Source organism: Chiroxiphia lanceolata, chromosome 6 (genome assembly GCF_009829145.1).
Source record: "Chiroxiphia lanceolata isolate bChiLan1 chromosome 6, bChiLan1.pri, whole genome shotgun sequence".
Lineage (NCBI taxonomy): Eukaryota > Metazoa > Chordata > Aves > Passeriformes > Pipridae > Chiroxiphia > Chiroxiphia lanceolata.
In genome coordinates, this window is record NC_045642.1 from 1,597,525 (window position 1) to 1,617,116 (window position 19,592).

At 59.2% G+C, this 19,592-nt stretch overlaps 3 protein-coding genes across 4 annotated transcripts; 1 reads left to right on the forward strand and 2 right to left on the reverse strand.

Annotated features, from left to right (window-relative positions):
* The first annotated feature begins 8,657 nt into the window (after positions 1-8,657).
* TBX10 (T-box transcription factor 10) lies at positions 8,658-10,383 on the forward strand. The gene is given in 7 exon segments (XM_032690213.1): positions 8,658-8,712; positions 8,947-9,130; positions 9,205-9,306; positions 9,373-9,544; positions 9,645-9,800; positions 9,869-9,970; positions 10,252-10,383. Coding segments are annotated over 7 exon segments (903 nt in total).
* A 59-nt stretch (positions 10,384-10,442) lies between these two features.
* TCIRG1 (T cell immune regulator 1, ATPase H+ transporting V0 subunit a3) lies at positions 10,443-16,149 on the reverse strand. Of its 2 annotated transcripts, XM_032690875.1 has the most exons (19): positions 15,594-16,149; positions 15,172-15,250; positions 14,839-15,068; positions 14,647-14,741; positions 14,352-14,478; positions 14,192-14,274; positions 13,978-14,071; positions 13,695-13,907; positions 13,068-13,218; positions 12,849-12,988; positions 12,427-12,584; positions 12,259-12,349; positions 12,060-12,178; positions 11,668-11,881; positions 11,427-11,531; positions 11,231-11,341; positions 11,021-11,141; positions 10,773-10,944; positions 10,443-10,680 (listed from the first exon to the last, which is right to left on the reverse strand). In XM_032690875.1, exons 1-19 carry the CDS (start codon positions 15,708-15,710, stop codon positions 10,590-10,592), a joined length of 2,511 nt encoding a protein of 836 aa, XP_032546766.1. In that variant the 5' UTR covers positions 15,711-16,149; the 3' UTR covers positions 10,443-10,589. The 2 variants fall into 2 exon arrangements, with proteins under 2 accessions (XP_032546766.1, XP_032546765.1); XM_032690874.1 differs by lacking the exon at positions 15,594-16,149 and having other exon boundaries at positions 15,172-15,537.
* An 810-nt stretch (positions 16,150-16,959) lies between these two features.
* On the reverse strand, positions 16,960-18,677 carry NDUFS8 (NADH:ubiquinone oxidoreductase core subunit S8). Its single transcript, XM_032691675.1, has 7 exons — positions 18,596-18,677; positions 18,034-18,081; positions 17,903-17,956; positions 17,704-17,793; positions 17,461-17,633; positions 17,267-17,395; positions 16,960-17,177 (listed from the first exon to the last, which is right to left on the reverse strand). Exons 1-7 carry the CDS (start codon positions 18,651-18,653, stop codon positions 17,046-17,048), a joined length of 684 nt encoding a protein of 227 aa, XP_032547566.1. The 5' UTR covers positions 18,654-18,677; the 3' UTR covers positions 16,960-17,045.
* Between the last annotated feature and the right edge of the window lie 915 nt (positions 18,678-19,592).

Sequence of the window (19,592 nt, forward strand, 5' to 3'; positions counted from 1 at the left end):
CAGCCCTCACACACAACCGCCCGCACCTACCCCGCCGGCCCTTATGTACCGCGGGCCGACAGCGCTGCCCAATCAGCACTCGAGCGCCTCCGCCCAATCGCAGCCCGCCTGGCCCTGCGGCCCCGCCCCGCCCGCTCAGCCCGGCCACGCCCCTCGGCGCCGCCCCGCCCCCCGTTCCCTCAGGCGGATCCGTGCCGGGGCAGTCCCTGCCCGGTTTATCCGCGCTCCGTACCCGGGCCGCCCCCACCGCGGCCCCGCCGCCTCCTCGGGGCTTTCCCCGTGCCCCGCTCCCCGGTGCAGCCCAGCCCGGGGACCCCCGGCACGTCGCCGCTCCTCCCCGGTCTCACCGCGACCCCCTCCCGGGGCTGCCCCCGCGCCGCTCCCGGCACCGCGCGCGCGCTCCCGGCGCTTCCTGCCGCCGCTCGCGCTCCCGCTTCCATTCCCGGTGCCGCTCCCGCTCCCGGTGGGTTCCCGGCAGACGGCAGCACTGAGCGCAAAGATCCACCGCGACCGCGCGGCTTTGGGGGCACCGCGGGTGAATTAATGAGCCCCCGTTGAAATCCCGGCCCGGATCCCAGATTTGGGGAGTCACAGCGAGGGGAGAGAGGAAAAACATCTGAATACACAGGGCTGTTCCTAGTTCCTTCATCCAGGTCCCCTTTTACGTTTTCAAGCCCTTTATATTATTTTCTTTATACGCACAAACGGTAGATTTATATTTTCAAACCCTACAGATCCATATTCAGACTTACTATAGTCTAAAATCTGTCTATAATACAGCAGATAATGGGGTTTATTTTGAAATCAATTTTTATAACAATAAATATAACGATGAGAAAGTTTATAGTTTGTAGTATTTTACACACACACACACACCCCTCATGATTTTTCAGGCATTTGGGGGCTGTCATGGGTGGACCCCGCATGACCCCTCTCATCCCACCCCACCATGGGTCTCCCAGTGACACGGGGGTGCCCCTAATGACACCATCACCCCCCAGACTCCCCCACCCCCAAAGAAGGCACAAAACGAGTCCAGCTGCCCTGACCAGCAGCTCGGTGCTTCCAGAAAACCCTTTACACATGGACATGCCACCCAAAAAAAGGGGGTGGGGGGAACAATCAAAGGAGGGCAGGGCAGCCCCCAAATGGTTGGAGTCCCCCCAGCTCCCGTCTGGCTGCCCCACGGCCCAAGGAATGTCCCCGGGGATGGGGCCTCATCTCCCATTCCAGCTCCAGCAGTGCCAGGAGATGTCTCCTCCCTTCCCAGGGTGCTGCTGCAGGGATATTCCCCGGGGGGCTGCAGGACAGGCTGCACCGGGATGGCAGTCTGGGCTCCCAGACCCACTCGACAGCTCCGGCTCTGGAGCTGCTGCTGCTGCACCTCCCGCTCGGCCCGGGGGGCTGAGAGAGGGGGAACTCACAGAGGGAACTGGAAAAACCACCCCAGACCTCAGGAACTCTCTTTCTGCCAAAATCTTGTGCCTGTGTTTCCATACCTCCGGGAAAAACACTCCCACTGGAGGGGTCCTGGATTTTCCTTTGGCATTCCCTGGACTGGCACAGCTCTAACTGATGCCATTAAATTCTCCATCTCCCAAATCCAGGTTCTCCTTTGCCGTGGAGTTTTTGCCTGTCCTGCAGTCTGGATGGACCTCTGGCAGCTGCACTGCCCAAGAGCTGCCGTGGGACTGCTGGGAAACTTCCCACCGCCAGGAGGGAGGCAGAAACAAACTAATTCAGGGCAGAACCTCAAAATATTGGGGGAAAAAACCCATAACATTCCACGGCCTCTCTTTGTAAACAAACATCAAGCTCCTTATATACACTTTTAGCTTAAGGAGTGCAAGTCAGCTGGTAAATTACACAATGTTAACTTTGTTTTAAAAGTTTCAGGGTTAAGGACAATACTGAAGCAATGACCCACCAGAAACACATCAGGACTCACTGGCACTACTTCAAGGCTGGTGGCGCTCCTCAGGAAAGTCCTGGTTTGTCCTGGTTTGTCCCAGTCTCTTCCTGGACCTCGACTGCTTTTAGCGCAGGTGCTGCTGTCTCGGTAAGGTCTTGGAGTACCACTGTAAGAGAGTTTAAGAACTTACCAACTGAAAAAGCATAAAGATTTATCATGGACATCTGAACTCCCACAGGCAGCTCCTCTCCCCTTTCAGTTCAAAATTATTTCCGTGGAAATAGGAAGCAAATGGGAATTCAAGAACAGTGTGCTCTCCAGAACAGACTGAAGAAGCTTTGCATAGGCTGCAGAACACACCTTACTTGATTTTCACTATTTGTGTTAAAATATGTCGTAGAAAATCTCCTGCTGGAATGGAAAACACCCTCAGTGGAAACTTGGGAGTGGACCCGAGAGCTGAGTCCAGACTATGGCCCTGAGCCATGGCCCCTATGGCCAGGAGACAAGTCCAGACACATCCAATGAAGGAAATCACCTTCTTCTCCACTAAGAAACCCAGGAGGATTTGAGGGATGATGGTAGAGGGGTAGCAGATGTCCAGGAGGGACAAGTGGCTCAGGAAGAAGTACATGGGGGTGTGGAGGTGCAGATCGATCCGGATTCATGTCATTCCTCCCAGAATTCCTTTGAGATGGCAAGGAATAAGGCAAAACACATCACCTGCAGGTCTGTTTGGGTTGTGAAGCCCAGGAGAATATACCGGGACGCAAATGTCTCGTTGTCTCCAACCACGCTGAATATTTCATATATCCAGTTCAGCTGCTTTGTGTCTTTCAAACTGAAAAATTTAATAGGCTTAAATCCATCAATAATATTAAGAACATCAATTTTTGGCAATTGGTTATAAAAATTTCAGTCAATAAAAGGTAAATTCTCTTTGAAAGAGGAAAACCACAAGTTCCTGACACCGGTATCCCCGTTCAGCCAACATATTTGGAAGCAGGTTGATATTTAAGACATTAAGAGGGGAAATACCATACCAGAATAAATCATAAATAAATTGCAAGGCTTCCTCCTAGTTCCCCTCCAACCATTCATACATGGAAGTCCATGATTTTCTCCATAATTGCTGGAAAAATGAAATTATTCCTCATCTTTTGACTGCTCCCAGTCCAGTCGGAGCACTTGAAGAATAAATACCTGTTCCCCATGTCCCAGGAAGATCTTTTCTAGGTGAGAGCACTGCAAAACGTGACTTTGCATAGTGCATTTTTTTCCTGGTGTAGGAATAAGAGCTGGGATTTGTCTCACCTCACTTTGCTTCAGATGTGATGCTTCATTTGGAGATAAAAGATAAATTCAGGCTCCCTCTCGCCGCTCTCCGGGGAGAGCTCAGCAGCTCCTGAAATCCCACTCTATGACAGATAGAATAAATAAACATTGATTTTTCTCCTGGATAACATTAATCATGGCTTGACAGAGTTACACCAGAGAGTAAACCAAGAGTAGGCACTGCTGGCTCCTGACAGACGGATCCAAACCTAAAAATCATCATTATTGGATGAGCCTTGGCCGAAGGGCTGAGTTCCATCCCCAGGACCCGACGTCCCGTTTCAGGTGTCCCAGGAGAGACGTGTCTGGTCTCCTGGTGTTGTTAACGAGGATTTAGAGCTGCTTTTCATCACCCACGTGGAGATCCCAGGGGCGAAGTGGTGGCTGGGACGCCGGCACGGCACCGGAGGTGTCACAGATAATGAAAAATCGAGCGGTTTTGGGGCTGAGTCCTCCCCCGGGGGCAGCATCCACCTGCCTGGATGCGACATCTGCTGCTGCCGTGGGAGAACCGACCTCGATTTCTTGATTAGCTGAAGTTCAGCCTCGCTTTTTCTCGCTCAACAAAACAAACTTCGCTTCTGGGTGAAGAATCTGAGACGTAGAAGGGAAATAAATTCAATTTAAAAGTATGGATTAGATTTTTTTTTTTCCCTGCCGAGAGGCAGGTGGTTGGTCCGCACTCTGCTGAATAACTGAAGGAATATTCATCCTTGTCCTCCTGGGGTGAGGATCTCCATTGTGGCACCTGTTTTCCTACTCAAATTCCATAAGATCTTTGGGAAAGGCAGTAGAGGACCTTTTAGTGAGCCACCTGACCAAGATCATCCCATCCAACCTGGCCTTGGGCACTTCCAAGGGATGGGCAGCCACAGCTTCTCTGGGCAAAACCTGTGCCAGGGCCTCATCCGATTTTCTCCCAGTATCAGTGTGGAAAGCAGGAATTATTTACCCCTCATGAAGAGCATCAATACTTGAGCAAAAAAACCTGCTGTTTATAATCTTCATTCATGGAAAGAGCAAGGGGTTTGTCACTGCTTGCCCCTGGAGGAGGAAATTTCCCTCGTGACAAATGGCTTTGGAAGCAGCTCCTTAAGGCAGAGACCTGCACTGATAAATAAATACAGTTAGTTAAATAAACTCAGTGATTTTTCAGGAAGCTAAATAGAAGCAGGAGGATTTATTTCCTACTTCTTTATTTTTATATATATATATATGTGTGTGTATGTATGTATGTATATACATATATATGTGTGTATGTATGTATGTGTATACATATATACACAAAAATTTTATACAATTTTATATATACAAATTTTATAGGAAAAGAATTTAATATATTATTTTTATATATATAAAGAAAATAGATATATAATTTCTTAATATATATAAGAATTTTTTTTCTAAAAATATATGTAATTATATATATGCACATTTGTCTCTTGGAATATATAATTGATCTCTTGGCATCACAGGGAATTAAAAAGAACTGATGTAAGAAACTGAGATTCAGGGATTGGGAGAGAGACCAGGATTTGGAGAAGTGTTACAAATGCTGATTGGGATGAAAGAAAAACTCTTCAGGAATTCCCCTGCTGCCAATGATTTTTACATTTTTCTGGTGATAATTACCAAGCAAATTTAAGTCCTTCAGGCTCGAACTGACTCTTCAGCCTGTGCCTGGAGTTTGTCTGCTCTGAATAAGTCCCACATGTCTCAAGTGGCTGTGTCACCCTGCCAGCCTTTCACCACCACGCAGCAAGAGGAGAAATCCCTGCCATTTTTCGAAACAAAAACGCTTGAAATAAATCAGATGAGTCAAAGCCCGCAGACATATTGTTGTCTCCATAAGGGAACCTGTGGTGACTTATTTAAAGCCTATGAGGAGAGAGGATGAGTCCTGGGCTGAGATGACTCCGCTCCTGAAACCTGGAAGCAGGAATTATGAGTAAACTGCAGCTGGGATGGAAAAATCAGCCTCGCCTGGATGGGGGGAGACAAGAAGGAGATGGGCCGGTGGGGGAGTTCTGGAGCCATCAAACGAACCAGGTGCATCTGAATACAACATATGGAATCCTGGAATGCTGGAATGGTTTGGGTTGGAAGGGACCTTATGGATCATCCAGTTCCTGGATGGAAAGGGACACCTTCCCCTATCCCAGGTTGCTCCAAGCCCTGTCCAGCCTGGCCTTGGGCACTTCCAGGGATGGGGCAGCCACAGCTTCTCTGGGCAACCTGTGCCAGGGCCAGAGAAGTTTTGGATGCCCCATCCCTGGAATGGATGACATTGTGTGTGTGGGAGGGATATGTTCCTATGTGGAGGCAAAAAAATACAATAACATCATGCCTTCATTTGCCACATTAATTAGTGCTGCATTGAACTGGCAACAGACCTGTTGAAAAGTGTTTTCCAATCAGTTTGGATCAATTAAAACAAGACCAGCATTCCTGGTTGCAATTTCATCCATGTGCAGCTTCAAGGGAAAACCATCTCCTTCTAATCCAATTTATACTTGCATTGTGCAAGTATTTATACTTCCTTGTTCCTCCCGGGTGTGCTGATATCAGGCATATTCATCCAAAATTTGAGCTAGAAATTAAGACTCAGATGTAGTGGAGTATGTGTTTTGCCTTCAGGAAGGACCTTAATAACTTGGAGGTATTTTTTTATATCCCATGAAAACCTTCACAAAGAGGCTCCTGCTTCTGCAGGAACTTGGGAAGGATGGCTTTCCCCATCTAGTGAAAAATTGTCTCAAAACCAATTAAAATTTCACTCTCTCTGGATAATGACAGCTCAAGCCAAGATACAGGTCCTTGAGTTGGAGTCCACAGGCTCCATCTTTTGGTCTTCCCACACCAGGAAGTTTTCCCTGTTCCATCCTCTAATGTGGCCAGAAGATTTAAGTTTTACACCACCTCCATGGGACCAATCACCAAAGGGTCTCTGAGGCACCTGAAAACAGAATGAGCCTTCCCCAAGGGCCCTGGGATCCATCCCAAGGTTTCTCTGGGATTTTAGGGACAGGATCCCCACAGCACATCAGAACTGATACCTGCAGAGCCTGAGCAATGCTGCTCATGTGCATGTGATTGGGAGGAGTGCAACACAAAATCAAGGAGTTTTGCTGATGACTTGAATGTGAAAGATTTTTCTTTTATTCTTCTCTAATTCATTTAATTATATAATTGTATTTTTGTATAATATATATTTTATTTATTACATGTGGGAAGGGAAAAAAACTAACTCTAAGTAATGGACATACTTAAGGGAATTATTGCTTCATCTTTGCAATTATCAATTTTCTTCTGTACTACACATTCCCTAGAGCAGATCCTAGATCCTGGAATGGTTTGGGTTAGGAGGGACCTTAAAGCTCATCTTGTTCCACACCCTTGCCATGGGCAAGGACACCTTCCACTAGCCCAGGTTGCTCCAAGCTCCATCCACATGTGGCCTTGAACACTTCCAGGGTATAACTTCACCTGCTGAAATTTTCTTCCTCTTTTCTTGTTCAGGGTTTAAAAAAAAAAAAAAATAATTAAAAGTTAATAGGTAAAATGAATAAAGATCCGACTCTGACTGAAAAATATGTTGAGAAACGTCTGGTTGACAAATGAGTGTTACTCCTTCCTCCTTTCTCACTTCCCTTTTCCCACTAGCTGTGCTGCCTGGTTGCTGTTCCTTGCAAGACAACCTTTTGCTCGGGTCGATTCCCCTTCTCGCCCTCCCAAAGCAGCTTTTACTTCCTCATTCCACCTGTGAGTCAGAAGTTCATTGCAAAAAGTCATTTGATCAGCTGCCAGCGCTCTTCTCCAGCTGCTGGTGGGTGTCCTTGCACCCAGGATGCATTGATGGCTCACCTCCACCTTGGTGGCCTCCACAGCTGCTCTCCAGCCTGTCCTGGCGTCTGGGGCAATTATTCCCCACTGGAAAGAGTCAGTGTTTTCCCTTTTCTGAGGGTTTTCTAGTTTCCACCTGCCCATTTTGGACCAAAAAAGCTCATTTTGAAAAGCCATTTTGCGTATCATGCGCTTCAGCATGGGTTCAGGAGACCCACCTGCGGTCGTCTACGCTGACCAGAGAATCCTGGAATGGCTTGGGTTGGACGGGACCTTAAAGCTCATCCAGTTCCACCCAGGAGCTGTGGATGAGGAGCCCTGCCAGCTCTGCTCCTGCCTGGGGCTGAGCCCCCTCCATCTCCCTCCCCGCTGTCAGCTCTGCCTCTCGCACCTCCTCATCTCCCCGCTCGATACGGGCCCCGCGGCCACGGCCCGGCTGACAGCGGGAGATGGATGGGGCCGAGCCGGCTCCGTGGGGCATGGGACACGTGTGTGTATGTGTGACGGATGGAGGGGGGACCTGGGGAGACGATTCCTCCCTGGTTTTGCATCAGCCCCGCTTCCAAAATCTGGTGCTGCCCACGCCGCCCCCTTGACGCCACCCCACAGTGTATGGGGGGCACAGGATCCCCCCTGTGTTACGACGGGCACGGGAAGGATTTAAGTGCTGACCCCAAGGCAGAAGGGAAGACTGAGACCAAGCTTGGAGACATGCAAAGCAGGGAGGGATTTCAGTCCAGTGCCACCATCACTGGGGCACCAATGGGGAGAAAAAACCACCAGCATCCCCATGAGGACATCTCCTTCTCATCCAGATCCTTCCCCAGAGCTTCTGCATCCCTCATCCCACTGGAATACACTCTGTGGCGTGCAGTGAGACAGTTCGTAGGGGACTGGGGGGCTCTGGACTAGCCCCCTGCTTTCCCACCATAGCCCCCTGCCCTGGTGTCTGTCACCTCCCTGCAAATATCCCTCAGCCCCACGGTGCTGGCTCGTCCCCATCCATCTCCCACTGTCAGGTCAGTACTGAACATGGCAATGGGGGGCACGGGGGTACCAGGCCAGAGACAGGACCCACACTGGGATGGGTTTAGGGCTGGGGGGAGCCTGGTCCTCCCCCCCACCCCACAGAGGCTTTGCCAGAACAGCCAATGCCTCAACACCTCACTGTGATTTTTAATATCGGGTGGTGACGGCAGCGCGTAGAGAGGGGCTTTGCCCGGGGGAGGGGGTTGGAGCAGCCCCCATCTCCCCTGCTCAGATCTGTGACAGAAAGGGGACATGGAGACCCCAAAACAGATGTCTCTCCGCAGCTCAGGGTGCCCCAAGCCCCAGCTGGGGACCAGTGGTGGTCCCAGAGGTGCCACCGCTCACCTCCAATCCGTCATCATCGCGTCAAGGCAGGGTAGGGAAGGGGGCTGTGCTCCAGCCTCTGAGGACCACCTCAGCTCCAGCCCCCGCCTCTCCACCCCGGAGCTGGGGCATAAAACCCCTGGCAGGCTGTGGGGGACAGTCTAGAGCCAGCGCTGCACTGGGACAGGGCTTCAGAGGGGTCCCCACTGCCACCATGCCCGGAGACAGAGCCACGGACACCTCCTACCCTCCTGCTGCACCCATGGCAGGTAAAACTCACCCATGGTAATGCTCCCTGGTCCCACTGGCGGGGTCCTGTCGTGGGGTCCCAGAGTGTTATAAGGTGTGGGGGGGTCACCCAGCCCCAAAAGAGTGGGACTGCAATAGGGAGGGGGATAAAGCCCACCCCAACCCTCCCATCCCTCCACAGAGGGAGGGTGTGATGCGGTGTCCACACGCCGGGTCTGCTCCCCCAGACCAACACCCCCTTCACCCCTCTGCAGCCTTCCTGGGGGCTGCAGGTGAGGGATCCCCATGTGCCCCTGGTCTCGGGTGGGCTGGCGAGGGGCCAGGGGCCAGCGGCAAGAACCGGCGCGTGTGCCACGCCGCGGCACGGCTGGAGATGGGCAGCCTCTGGGAGGAGTTCAACCGCCTGGGCACCGAGATGATCGTCACCAAAGCGGGCAGGTTGGTACCTGAGGGGCACGGGGGGGCTGCCAGGGCGGGGACACAACCTTCCCAACCCCCCCCCCTCTGCGCAGGAGGATGTTTCCCACCTTCCAGGTGAAGCTGTCGGGGTTGGATCCGTTGGCTGACTACGTCTTGCTCATGGATTTCATCCCGCTGGACGACAAGAGATACAGGTGGAGACGGGGTGATGGGGGCAGGGGGTTGGATCTGGGGGTGCTGAGCCCCACCCTGCCCTGCAGATACGCCTTCCACAGCTCCTCCTGGCTGGCGGCGGGCCGGGCCGAGCCGGCAGCTCCCGGACGCGTCCACTTCCACCCCGACTCCCCCGCCAAGGGCGCCCAGTGGATGCGGCAGATCGTCTCCTTCGACAAGCTCAAGCTGACCAACAACCTCCTGGACGACAACGGCCACGTGAGGACCCCACCGTGGGGCAGGCGATGGGGGGGGTGGACACGGTGCACCCCTGCACGGGGGGGGGGTCCTGCCACCTTCCCCTTTCCCCCCCACCCAGATCATCCTCAACTCCATGCACCGCTACCAGCCCCGATTCCACGTCGTCCTCGTGGACCCGCGGCGCGACAGCGAGCGCTTCGCCCACCAGAACTTCAAGTCCTTCAGCTTCCCTGAGACCCAGTTCATGGCCGTGACGGCCTACCAGAACCACCGGGTGAGCACGGGGGGGCGGGACACTGGGGTACCCTCCCAGGGACCCCCTGACCCTGCTCCCCGCCTCAGATCACCCAGCTGAAGATCGCCAGCAACCCCTTCGCCAAGGGATTTCGGGATGGCGACCCTGAGCCATGGTAAGGGACCCCCCAGTGCTGCCCCAACACCGCAGTGAGGGGGTCACACTGCCTCCCCTGACCCCCCATCTCTCTTGCAGGTGTGGGGTGCCAGCAGGGTCCCTGCTGGGAGCAACAACCCGTGCCCGGGCTGCCCCACTGCCCCCCCGCCCCGAGAAGCAGGAGAAAGGTAGGGGGGCTGTGGAGGGGGCTGACTCCCTGCTGCTGCCTCTCTCCCCCCCAGGGGCTCCCCGCAGCCATGGGGCGCTGGTTGCTGCCGCCCAACAACCAGCGGCACCCCCCAATTTCCCTGAGCTCCCTGCACCTCCTTTCCAGCCCCTGACCTGCCCCCGCAGTGTCTACGTGGGGGCCAAACCCCGCACCCTGCCCTACCCCCTGCCCGCCTTCCCCCCGCTCAGCACCTACGGCACCACCGCGGGCCCCACCTTTGGCTACGGGCAGCAGTGATGGGGGGCACCCCCAAATCACCCCCCCCGACCCCTTACCCAAGGGATGGCAACGCAGAGCAGGGGGGAAGCCATGGGGACAGCTTTATTCACTACCGAGGAGGGGACAGGGGGATGCTGCAGCCAGACCTCACTGCCCCTCAGCTCCGGGGGTCCAGCAGGGGGGAATTTGGGCTGCTGCAGATGTTCCGAGCCCCCGACATTCCCTCAGTATGGCTGGTCCCAGGTGTCTGGTGCGAAGGCGAAGGGGCACAGCTTGTACCCGGCACCCACATAGAACTTATTCTGGAACTCCACCCTGGCGAGGAGAGGTGGGGGGGGTCAGGGGTGGTTGGTGGGGGTCCATCACCCTCCCACCTCCCCCAGACCCCACCAGCTTTGGGGGCTCACCAGTGCAGGCGCAGGGCGTGGAGGAAGGCGGAGAGCCCCTCCATCACCAGCAGGATGGCCACGGTCAGCACGGCGAAGGCGGCGAACACGGGCACCAGCACCACCCCGCCCACGTAGCTCAGCCCCACGAAGCCGTTCCGCATCACCATGGTCCACAGGACCTCTGAGAGCTCTGGGAATGGGCAGGACAGAGGGTGTGAGGGTCTGCCCAGCTCCGGTGGGGGACAGAGGGGGCCAAGGGCACTCACGGGCGTGCGCCAGGCTGAGCGCCCAGAGCCGCAGGTAGGACGCGGTGTTGGAGACGCAGCCCAGGCAGTACTCGATGGTGTGGATCGCCTGGTGCATGAAGATTTCGGAGAAGTCCAAGTGCTGCAGGGGGATGGAGGGGACACAGGACATGAGCAGGGGGCACAGACACCCCTACTCCCACCACCTGAGCTCGCCTGGGTGCCCCTCACCTTGGAGTCAGGGCTGTGCCCCCCGCTCTCCACGTCCTCCTTGGTGGCGTTGACAGAGTTCCCGGCCTCCTGCCCATCCAGCAGTGGCTCCTGCTCTCCTGTAGCCACCGGCTGCACCTGGACAGCACCGGCAGGCAGTGAGATGTGCCCCCCCTGCACCTCCCCGCTGAGCCCACCCACAGTCCCCCAGCCTTACCCTACTTGGGGCATGCTGCCGGCACCACAGGTACAGGGGCGTCCCCAGGAGCAGGACAGGCACCGACGCCAGCGCCAGCACCACCAGCACCGTCTGCACCGGCACCTGTGGCATGGGGACATCGTTCTGGGGTCCCCTATGGGCTACCCGAGCTGAGAATAGCCCCACTCACGACACCAGGGCTCCCAGCTCTCCCGCCCTGGGTAGGGGGTGGGTGGTCCCCGTGGCGGTGGGGTGGTACCTGCCCCTGGTAGAGCGGGAGGTTCTCGACATTGGAGGTGAAGAGGAACATGTCGATGAAGTGGATGAGGATGCTGGGGGCCACCCGGGAGTCGGCGGCGCTGTACTTGAGCCACTTGTAGAAGATGAGGAAGACTAGGTAGCCAAAAAGAGCCAGGAGGAAAATCATCTCCGGGAGGAACTCCAGGACCAGCCGGTGCCGCTGCTTGAAGTGCCTGGTGGGGGGGGACATCAGACAAGCTCAGCCTGTCCCTCTTTACCCTCCCGTGTCCTCAGCACCCACTGAGGTGTAGGAGTACAGGACCCAAGTCACCCACCCCATCCCACCCAGGTGAGTCCAATCCTGGTCCCCTTGGCATGACAAGAGCCAGTGGGAGCAGCCCGAGAACTCACAGGTGGTTGAAGACCCCCAACACGACGCCAAAGCCCATGTGCACGATGCCCAGCACCACTGACATCTTCATCTTGAAGGAGTTGAGGAAGTTGAGATGGTTGGTGGCCAAGCTCCAGATCTGTTGTGGACAAGGTGGGTGAGACTCTGCGCCACCTCAAAGAGGGTCCCACCTCATTGTCACCCCTACGGGATACTCACCGGGTCGATCCCAAATGGATACGGCCCTCGGAAGACACCGGTGACATTGGGGTCCAACGTGAGGGAGGGGTGGGTGGCGAGGTAGGCAGAGCTGGGGGCAGAGCAAGGGGTGTCAGCACCGTCAGGGACCCAGGGAGGCAGGCAGGGGGTGCAGGGGTGGGATCCCACCTCCAGGAGGAGTGGTTGGCCATGGTGGCCACGCTCCAGGCGGAGGGGAAGATGACGGTGGCTTTGCTGAAGCACTCGTTGTAGATGAAGCCAGTGTAGATGGAGAAGGCACCCATGAGCAGAATGAGGTAACGCCCCTCGAAGAATGTCAGCCAGATCTGGTGGGGGCAAATATGGCTCCCATGTCCCTCACTACCTCCCCTGCCCCACGCCCTCCCCCTCCCACACCACCACCCCTGACCCACCCTGTGTCACCAACCCTATCCCACGCTTCCAGCCCCAATCCCATGCCCCCAGCCTTGTGTCACACCTTCAACCCCATCTCATGCTTCCAAGGCCATCCCACATCTCCAACCCTGTCCCACGTCCCCCAGCTCATCCCTTATTTCCAACCCCATCCCACCCCTCTGTCCCGCCCCCACCTCGTTGGTGCCCTGCCGCAGGCGGGGGCTGTCCTCGTACAGCACCATCCAGAGGGCGAAGAGGAACATGAGCAGCCCGTGCCCCACGTCCCCAAACATGATGGCGAAGATGAAGGGGAAGGTGATGATGGCGTAGGGCGCTGTGGGACACAGGGACTGCATCACGTGGGGTGCCCTCCCCAGCCCTGGGTCACGGCGGGGGGTCCGGGGGGGCCTTACCAGGGTTCACCTCCTGGTAACTGGCCACCCCGTAGGCGTCCACGATGCTCTGGAAGCCGGCGGTGAACTTGTTGGTGCGGATGAGGGTGGGGGGGTTCTCCGAGGTGGGGACACGCTGCACGAAGCACTCCACGCTGGAGCCACTCTGGTACTGCGGGGACAGCACCTGGAGCCTGATCCTGGCACCCCCCTGCACGGCACCACCCCACGGCAGCCCCCTGCCCAGCACCTGGAGCCTGATCCTGGCACCCCCCTTCCTGGCACATGCCCCACAATGGTGAGGGGACGTAAGGACACTGAGTGACCTCTGGCACGAGGACCTGGGGACACTGAGCAACCCCTGGCACAAGGACACGAGGACACCAACCAACTGCTGGCATGAGGGTGTGGAGGCACGAAGAAACCCAGGCACAAGGACGGGGGAACATCGAGTAACTTCTGGCATGAGGGCATAAGGGCACCAAGCAACCCTTGGCATGAGGATGCAGGAACACCAAGCAGCTGCTGGCACGAGGACACGGGGACACAAAGCAGCTCTGGCATGAGGACACTGAGCAACCCCAGTATAAGGACAGGGGGACACCGAGCATGCCCAGGATGGGGATGTGGGGACACCGAGCCGCTCACCGATCCCTGGCGCAGGGCATCCTGCACTTGGGTGAGGTCCCGCACGGGGCACCAGACCTCGGCGATGAGGCACTTCTCGGTGACGTCGAAGCTGCACTGGTTGAGGATGAGGTAGATGGCCTTCATCTTCTGCACCTGCACGCGCCAGGCGGGCAGCGCCAGCGCCACCTTGTCCAGAACCTGTGCCAGGTACTGCTCCGTCTCCTCCAGCACCTGCGGGCACCTGGGTCAGGGATGTGGGTCCCGGCACGGCTCCCAAGTCCCCCCATGGCACCCAGCTCACCACGCTGAGATCCTGGATCTGGCTGTGCAGCCCGGTGATGGTGTCCTCCCGGCTGGCCTCGCTCTCCGGGTACGGATACACCTGGCAGTGAAAGCTGGGACAGATGGACACCACCGTGTTAGGGTGTGCCAGGGCTTCCCAGCCCAGCCCTGTGGGAGGATCCAGAGTGGGTGTTACTAAATAAACCCCCGTGTGGACACACACGGCCCCTCACCAGTCTGAGATCTTGCGGATCTTCTGCCCGATCTGCTCGCCCCAGTAGGAGATGAGGAAGATGACCCAGGTGACGCTCTCGCCCTGGGAACAGCACAGCCCGTGTCACCCTGGTGTCCCAGCCCCCCAACCGTACCAGCCCTGCTCTGGTGCCCCCTCACCGTGGCCGGGTCCTCCATGGGCTCGGGCATCTCCACGAAGGAGGCCACCAGGTACCCGCGGCAGGCACGCCACAGCAGCCGCTCGAAGGCGGTCACTCGCCAGGGGTGGATGACACCAGCCACGAAGCTGCAGAGACGCGGCAGGGGTGTCGGGACGGGCAGGCTGCCCCTCAGCCATGCCACTGTCCCGCAGGTCATCTCTAACCCTTATCCCACAGCTTCCCAGTCGCCCCGTGGCCACATCGCTGCCCCGCAGCCCCTCTCCACCCCCCACCCCTGCCCCAGCCCCTCTCACTTGATTTTGCGCTCGAGATGCTGGTGCAGGGAGGGGTCAAGGATGGGCTCTCGGTCTGAGAGCGCCCGTGGCCGTGGCGGAGAGCCCAGGGGGGCCTGCGGCGATGTGGAGCAGAGGGATGAGTCTGGGGGGTGGTGGAAACTGAGGCACCAAGCATCCCCCCGCGGCCGGCGGGGTCCCCCCCCGACCCACCGGCAGGCTGGTGAAGCGCTGTCCCTCCCGCAGCACATGCAGGTACTGCCGCAGGTCCCGCAGGCGCCCGCGCAGGGACGAGCGATTCCGGGTGACCTCCCGCAGCTCCTGCGCCAGCTGCTCCGACTGCTCCTGCACCCGCAGCGCTTCCCGCGCCAGCGGCGCCCGCGGGCTCTCGGGGCACGGCCCCAGCACCCGCCCCGCGCCCCGCAGCTCCTGCTGCAGGAAGGCTGGGGAAGGGGTGGGGGAGAACACGGTCGGAGTGGAGGGCTTAAGGGGGGGATCCCCCTAAGAAGCTCCCCCAGTCAGCCCCGCGCCCCCCGCGGCACTCACTGAAGGTTTTCTCCATGTCCTCACAGCGCCGCACCTCGCCCACGAAGCGCCGCTGGAAGGGGCTCACTTTGGGGTTCAGCTGTGGGGGGGGGACAATCAGGGCACGGCCCCACAGGATGGGGAGTCCAGCATCCCGGGGTGACAGGCAGCACAGGCACCTCGAAACACCATCCCAAATGCCCGGCACCTCAACCCAGCCTGACGAACTTCCCTGCTCCCAGAGCACCCCAAACCGACCCTCCTGCACCCATAAGTATCCCAAATCACCCGTCCCAAACAGCCTGCACCCTAACCCGCCCAGACCAATTCCCTGCCCCCAGAGCATCCCAAAACACCTATCCCAAACCCAGATCCACCCAGATCAACCCCCAGGACATTCCAAAAGACCCCACACACGCCTCCACCCCCCAACCCCTACTTACATCCCTGAACTCCAGCAGCCCGCGCTCTCCCAGCTCGCTGATGCAGCTGTAGGCAGAGGCGGACTGGAGGAAGAGCTGGGCCAGGCAAACCTCTTCGCTGCGGAACAGGGACCCCATGGCCCCCCCAGACCGCCAGAGACCCCCAATCGGGCTCGGGGTGCGGAGGCGTCAGGGCACCCGCCTGGGGATGGGATGGAACGGTACAGCAGGGAACGGGATGGGATGGGAATGGGGGACTGAGAGACAAGGGGGTGAGGGTTGGAAAGGAGAACACCAGAGCAGGGGGGGTCACCCCAGGCGTCACCCCGGGGGTCCCGGAGGCGGCGGCGGCGGCGGCACCGCGGTGTCGCCTTGCTGTGGCCGTAGGAAACCGACCCGCTCCGGTCACACGCGGCTCTTCCCAGCACCGGGCTGGCAAAATACTTTCCAGACCTCCTATTTCCCCACAGTCCCCGCCCCGCTCAGCTGCCTCTGAGTCAGGGCCAGCGAAACCCCCGCCCCGGGACCGCCCCGGCCCCGCTCCGGGCCCACCCGCCCCTGGTGCCCACCCTGCGGCGGAGCGGGGCGGGGATCCGCACTTCCTCTTCCCCAGGAAGAGCCCGGCCCCGGGGAGGGACTGACGGGCCCGGCCCCGCCGCCCCACGGGAACCCCCGTCCCGGGACATCCCGCATCCTACACCGCATTGGGAAGGGGCCCCTCGGAGACAGGACCCCTTGCGACATCCCCCGAGGAGGATGGCAGTGGGAAACAGCCCCACCCCCACCCCGGAGCCGGGAAACCCCCCACCAGAATCACCAGGACACTCCGGCAGCGCCACCAGGACTCCATACCAGGATCACCAGGCACCCCACACTGGTATCACTGGGACTTCCATACAAAAACCACCAGGACCCCCACACTGGTACCACTGGAATCTCCATACTAATACCATCAGGATTCCCCAGCTGGGATCACTGAGACACCCAGGACTCCCACACCAGCACCACCAGGACCCCCACACTGGTACCACTGGGATCCCCGTGCTGGGATCACACTGAGACCCCCATGATGGGACCACTGGGACCCTCCTGCCAGGATGACCAGGACCCCCACACCAGTACCACCAGGCCCCCCGTACCTGGCTGCCCCTGGAAGCTGGAAATGAGTCTCCCAGCTCTCCCCTAATTCCCCTCCAACGCTGCCGCTCCATCCCTGCCCACCCCTCATCCCATCCCGCACCTTTCTGTGCAACCCGCTCCCCCACCCCAAGGTTGGTGTCACCCCCAGGACCCTCATCCTCCTCCTCAAAACACAACCACACACCCAGGGATCCCCCCGGGGCTCAGGGAGTTGAACCCCAGCGCTGGAAAGGAAAAGACACGGAGCTGCGGGTCGGGAAGGGGCCGGTGCCCCCGGTGGTGGGTGAACCCCCAGACCCTTTATTTGGTGGTGGGTGGGTGCCGGGGGGGCTGTCACCGGTACAGGTAATCGGCCTGGATGTTGGCCGCGATCTCGGCCTCCCACTTGTCGCCGTTGTTGAGCAGCTTCTCCTTGTTGTAGAGCAGCTCCTCGTGCGTCTCCGTCGAAAACTCGAAGTTGGGACCCTGCCAGGGTGGGAGGAGCGGGGGTGTCACCCTTGGGGTCAGGGTGGTGGGGAAGAGGGGGTCCGTAGCGCCCCCAAAGCCCCACTCACCTCCACGATGGCATCCACGGGACAGGCCTCCTGGCAGAACCCGCAGTAGATGCACTTGGTCATGTCGATGTCGTAGCGGGTGGTGCGGCGGCTGCCGTCGGCGCGGGGCTCGGCCTCGATGGTGATGGCCTGGCGCGGGGACAGCGTCAGCCCCGGAGCCCCTGGGCGGTGGGAGCAGGGGGAGGAAGGCTCACCTGTGCCGGGCACACGGCCTCGCAGAGCTTGCAGGCAATGCAGCGCTCCTCCCCGGACGGGTAGCGGCGCAGCGCGTGCTCCCCGCGGAACCGCGGGCTCAGCGGGCCCTTCTCAAAAGGGTAGTTGATGGTGGCCGGCTCCCGGAACAGGTAGCTCATGGTCATGGCCAGGCCTGGCAGGGACAGAGCAGGGTTATGGAGGGGGATGGCACCCCGCAGACGGGCAGGGCGAGCGGGCCTCACCTCGGATGAGCTCGGTCCAGAGCAGGGTCTGCGCGGCGCGGTCGGTGATGGAGCGCATGTCCATGGCGGGCTCCTGGACGTTGACGTACTCTGCGAGAAAAGGGAGCTGTGTCTGCCCTGCACAACCCGGGGGCAGGAGCTGTGCCCACCGCAGGGAAGGGACGAGTAGGAGACACAGAGACAGCACAGCCCTACTCACTGTAGCAGTCCCTGGGGGTGCTGGTGCTGAGCAGGCGGAGCGGGACCGGAGAGCCTGGGGGAGGGACGAGGGGGTTAGGAGGGGTTGAGATGGGGCTTAGGGGGGCTCAGGGGTGCCTGGTGTGGCCTCACCTGCGCGGGAAGCCTGGTACAGCAGTCGCAGCGCCGCCATGGCCGGTCCTGGGGTGCAGAGGGAACCTCAGAGGCTGCAAACAAGGGAGGCCCCCCAACTTCCCACGGGAGGGCCTGGGACCCTGACCCCCACTCGTCCACCCAAAGAGGCCCGGACCTCTCCTCCCGCGAGGGACCCCGGTGTTCCAACACCCCCCTGGGGACCCCAAGTGTCCCCCCTGGGATGTCCCATTCCTCTCCTCCGAGGGACCCAAGTGTCCTCCCTAAATGACTCAAGGGTCCTGTCCCCTCAACAAAGGATATCCAGGCGTCCCCCCAAGGGAGTCACGTAGCCCCCCTACCCCCATGCCCCAAAAACCCAGCCCCAAGCCCCCTCCCCACTCTCCAGCAGCCACTGACCCTCGCCGGCGGGACCAACCGCTCCTGTCACCCCCAAAATCGCCGCTCACCCTCTGCGCGTGTCCTCGGGGGCGCGGTACGGGCCGCCCCCTCTGCCCTAAGCGGGACTCCCCAGCCCGGCACAGCCCCCGGGCCCCTCCGGGCCCCCCCGTTGTCCCCTCACCTGCCCCAAGGACCCTCCGGCGCCCTGACCCCTGGTCGCCCCCGCAGGCACTGCGCATGCGCGCCCAGCGGCGCCGGGTGGGCGGGGCGCGCGGCGATGGATGCGCTTCCCATTGGTCGGAGCCCCGCTGGCGGGGAGGGGGAGGGCGGCCGGGCGTCACTCATTGGATGGAGCTGTGCCCGCGCGCGCGGCGATTGGCTGGGATGGAGGAGGGGCGTGTCCGAGGGGCCGGCGGAAGCGGAAGCGCGTGTTGATGGCGGTGGAGTCGCGCGTGGTTACGGCGGCGGCGCGGAGCTTCCCGGACCCCCGCACTTCCCGGGCTTCTGGCACTTCCCAGCCTTCCAGCCGCTTCCCACAGCAGCACGGGCCGCGGGTGTCCGAAGGTCTCGAACCTGGAGCGGCCCAGCCCGCTTTGACCCACTGCAGAGCCCGGCAACGGGCACAGTCCCGGGGGAGCTCAAGGCGGGGACCAGGGCTCCAAGGACATGAAGAGCGGGGCAGGGGATCAGCCCGGGGGGAATTCAGCGTTGGCCCTGAGCCATGACCCCCGGCACAGCCCCGGGAGGGGGGCAGCGGGACGCCAGTACTGGGCACCGTCCCCCTTTCCTTGTGTTTCCCTATTAAACTGTCTTTATCTCAACACCCTTCTCAGATTCTCTCCCCCCGTCCTACCCAGGGGGATTTCTCTGGGATTCACCCACGGCACTCCACAGCCCGGCAGGGGTGGGAATCCCTTTTCTGAGCACAACCAGCCCCCCACACTGGAGGATCATGGTGCTGGGATCATGAAGCAGGAGAAACCGGAGTCATGGATCAAGGGAAACTGGGATCACAGTAAAGACTGGGATCATCCCAGCATAAGGATTTGGGATGAGAGCGTTACTGTGGACCTCCTCAGAGCAGAGTCCTCAGTGGGGGGGACACAGGGGTGACCCCTGTGCTGTGGTGGGGCCAGCGGTGATGGAGCTCCAGAGAGCCAGAAAAGGGCATGTGGGAC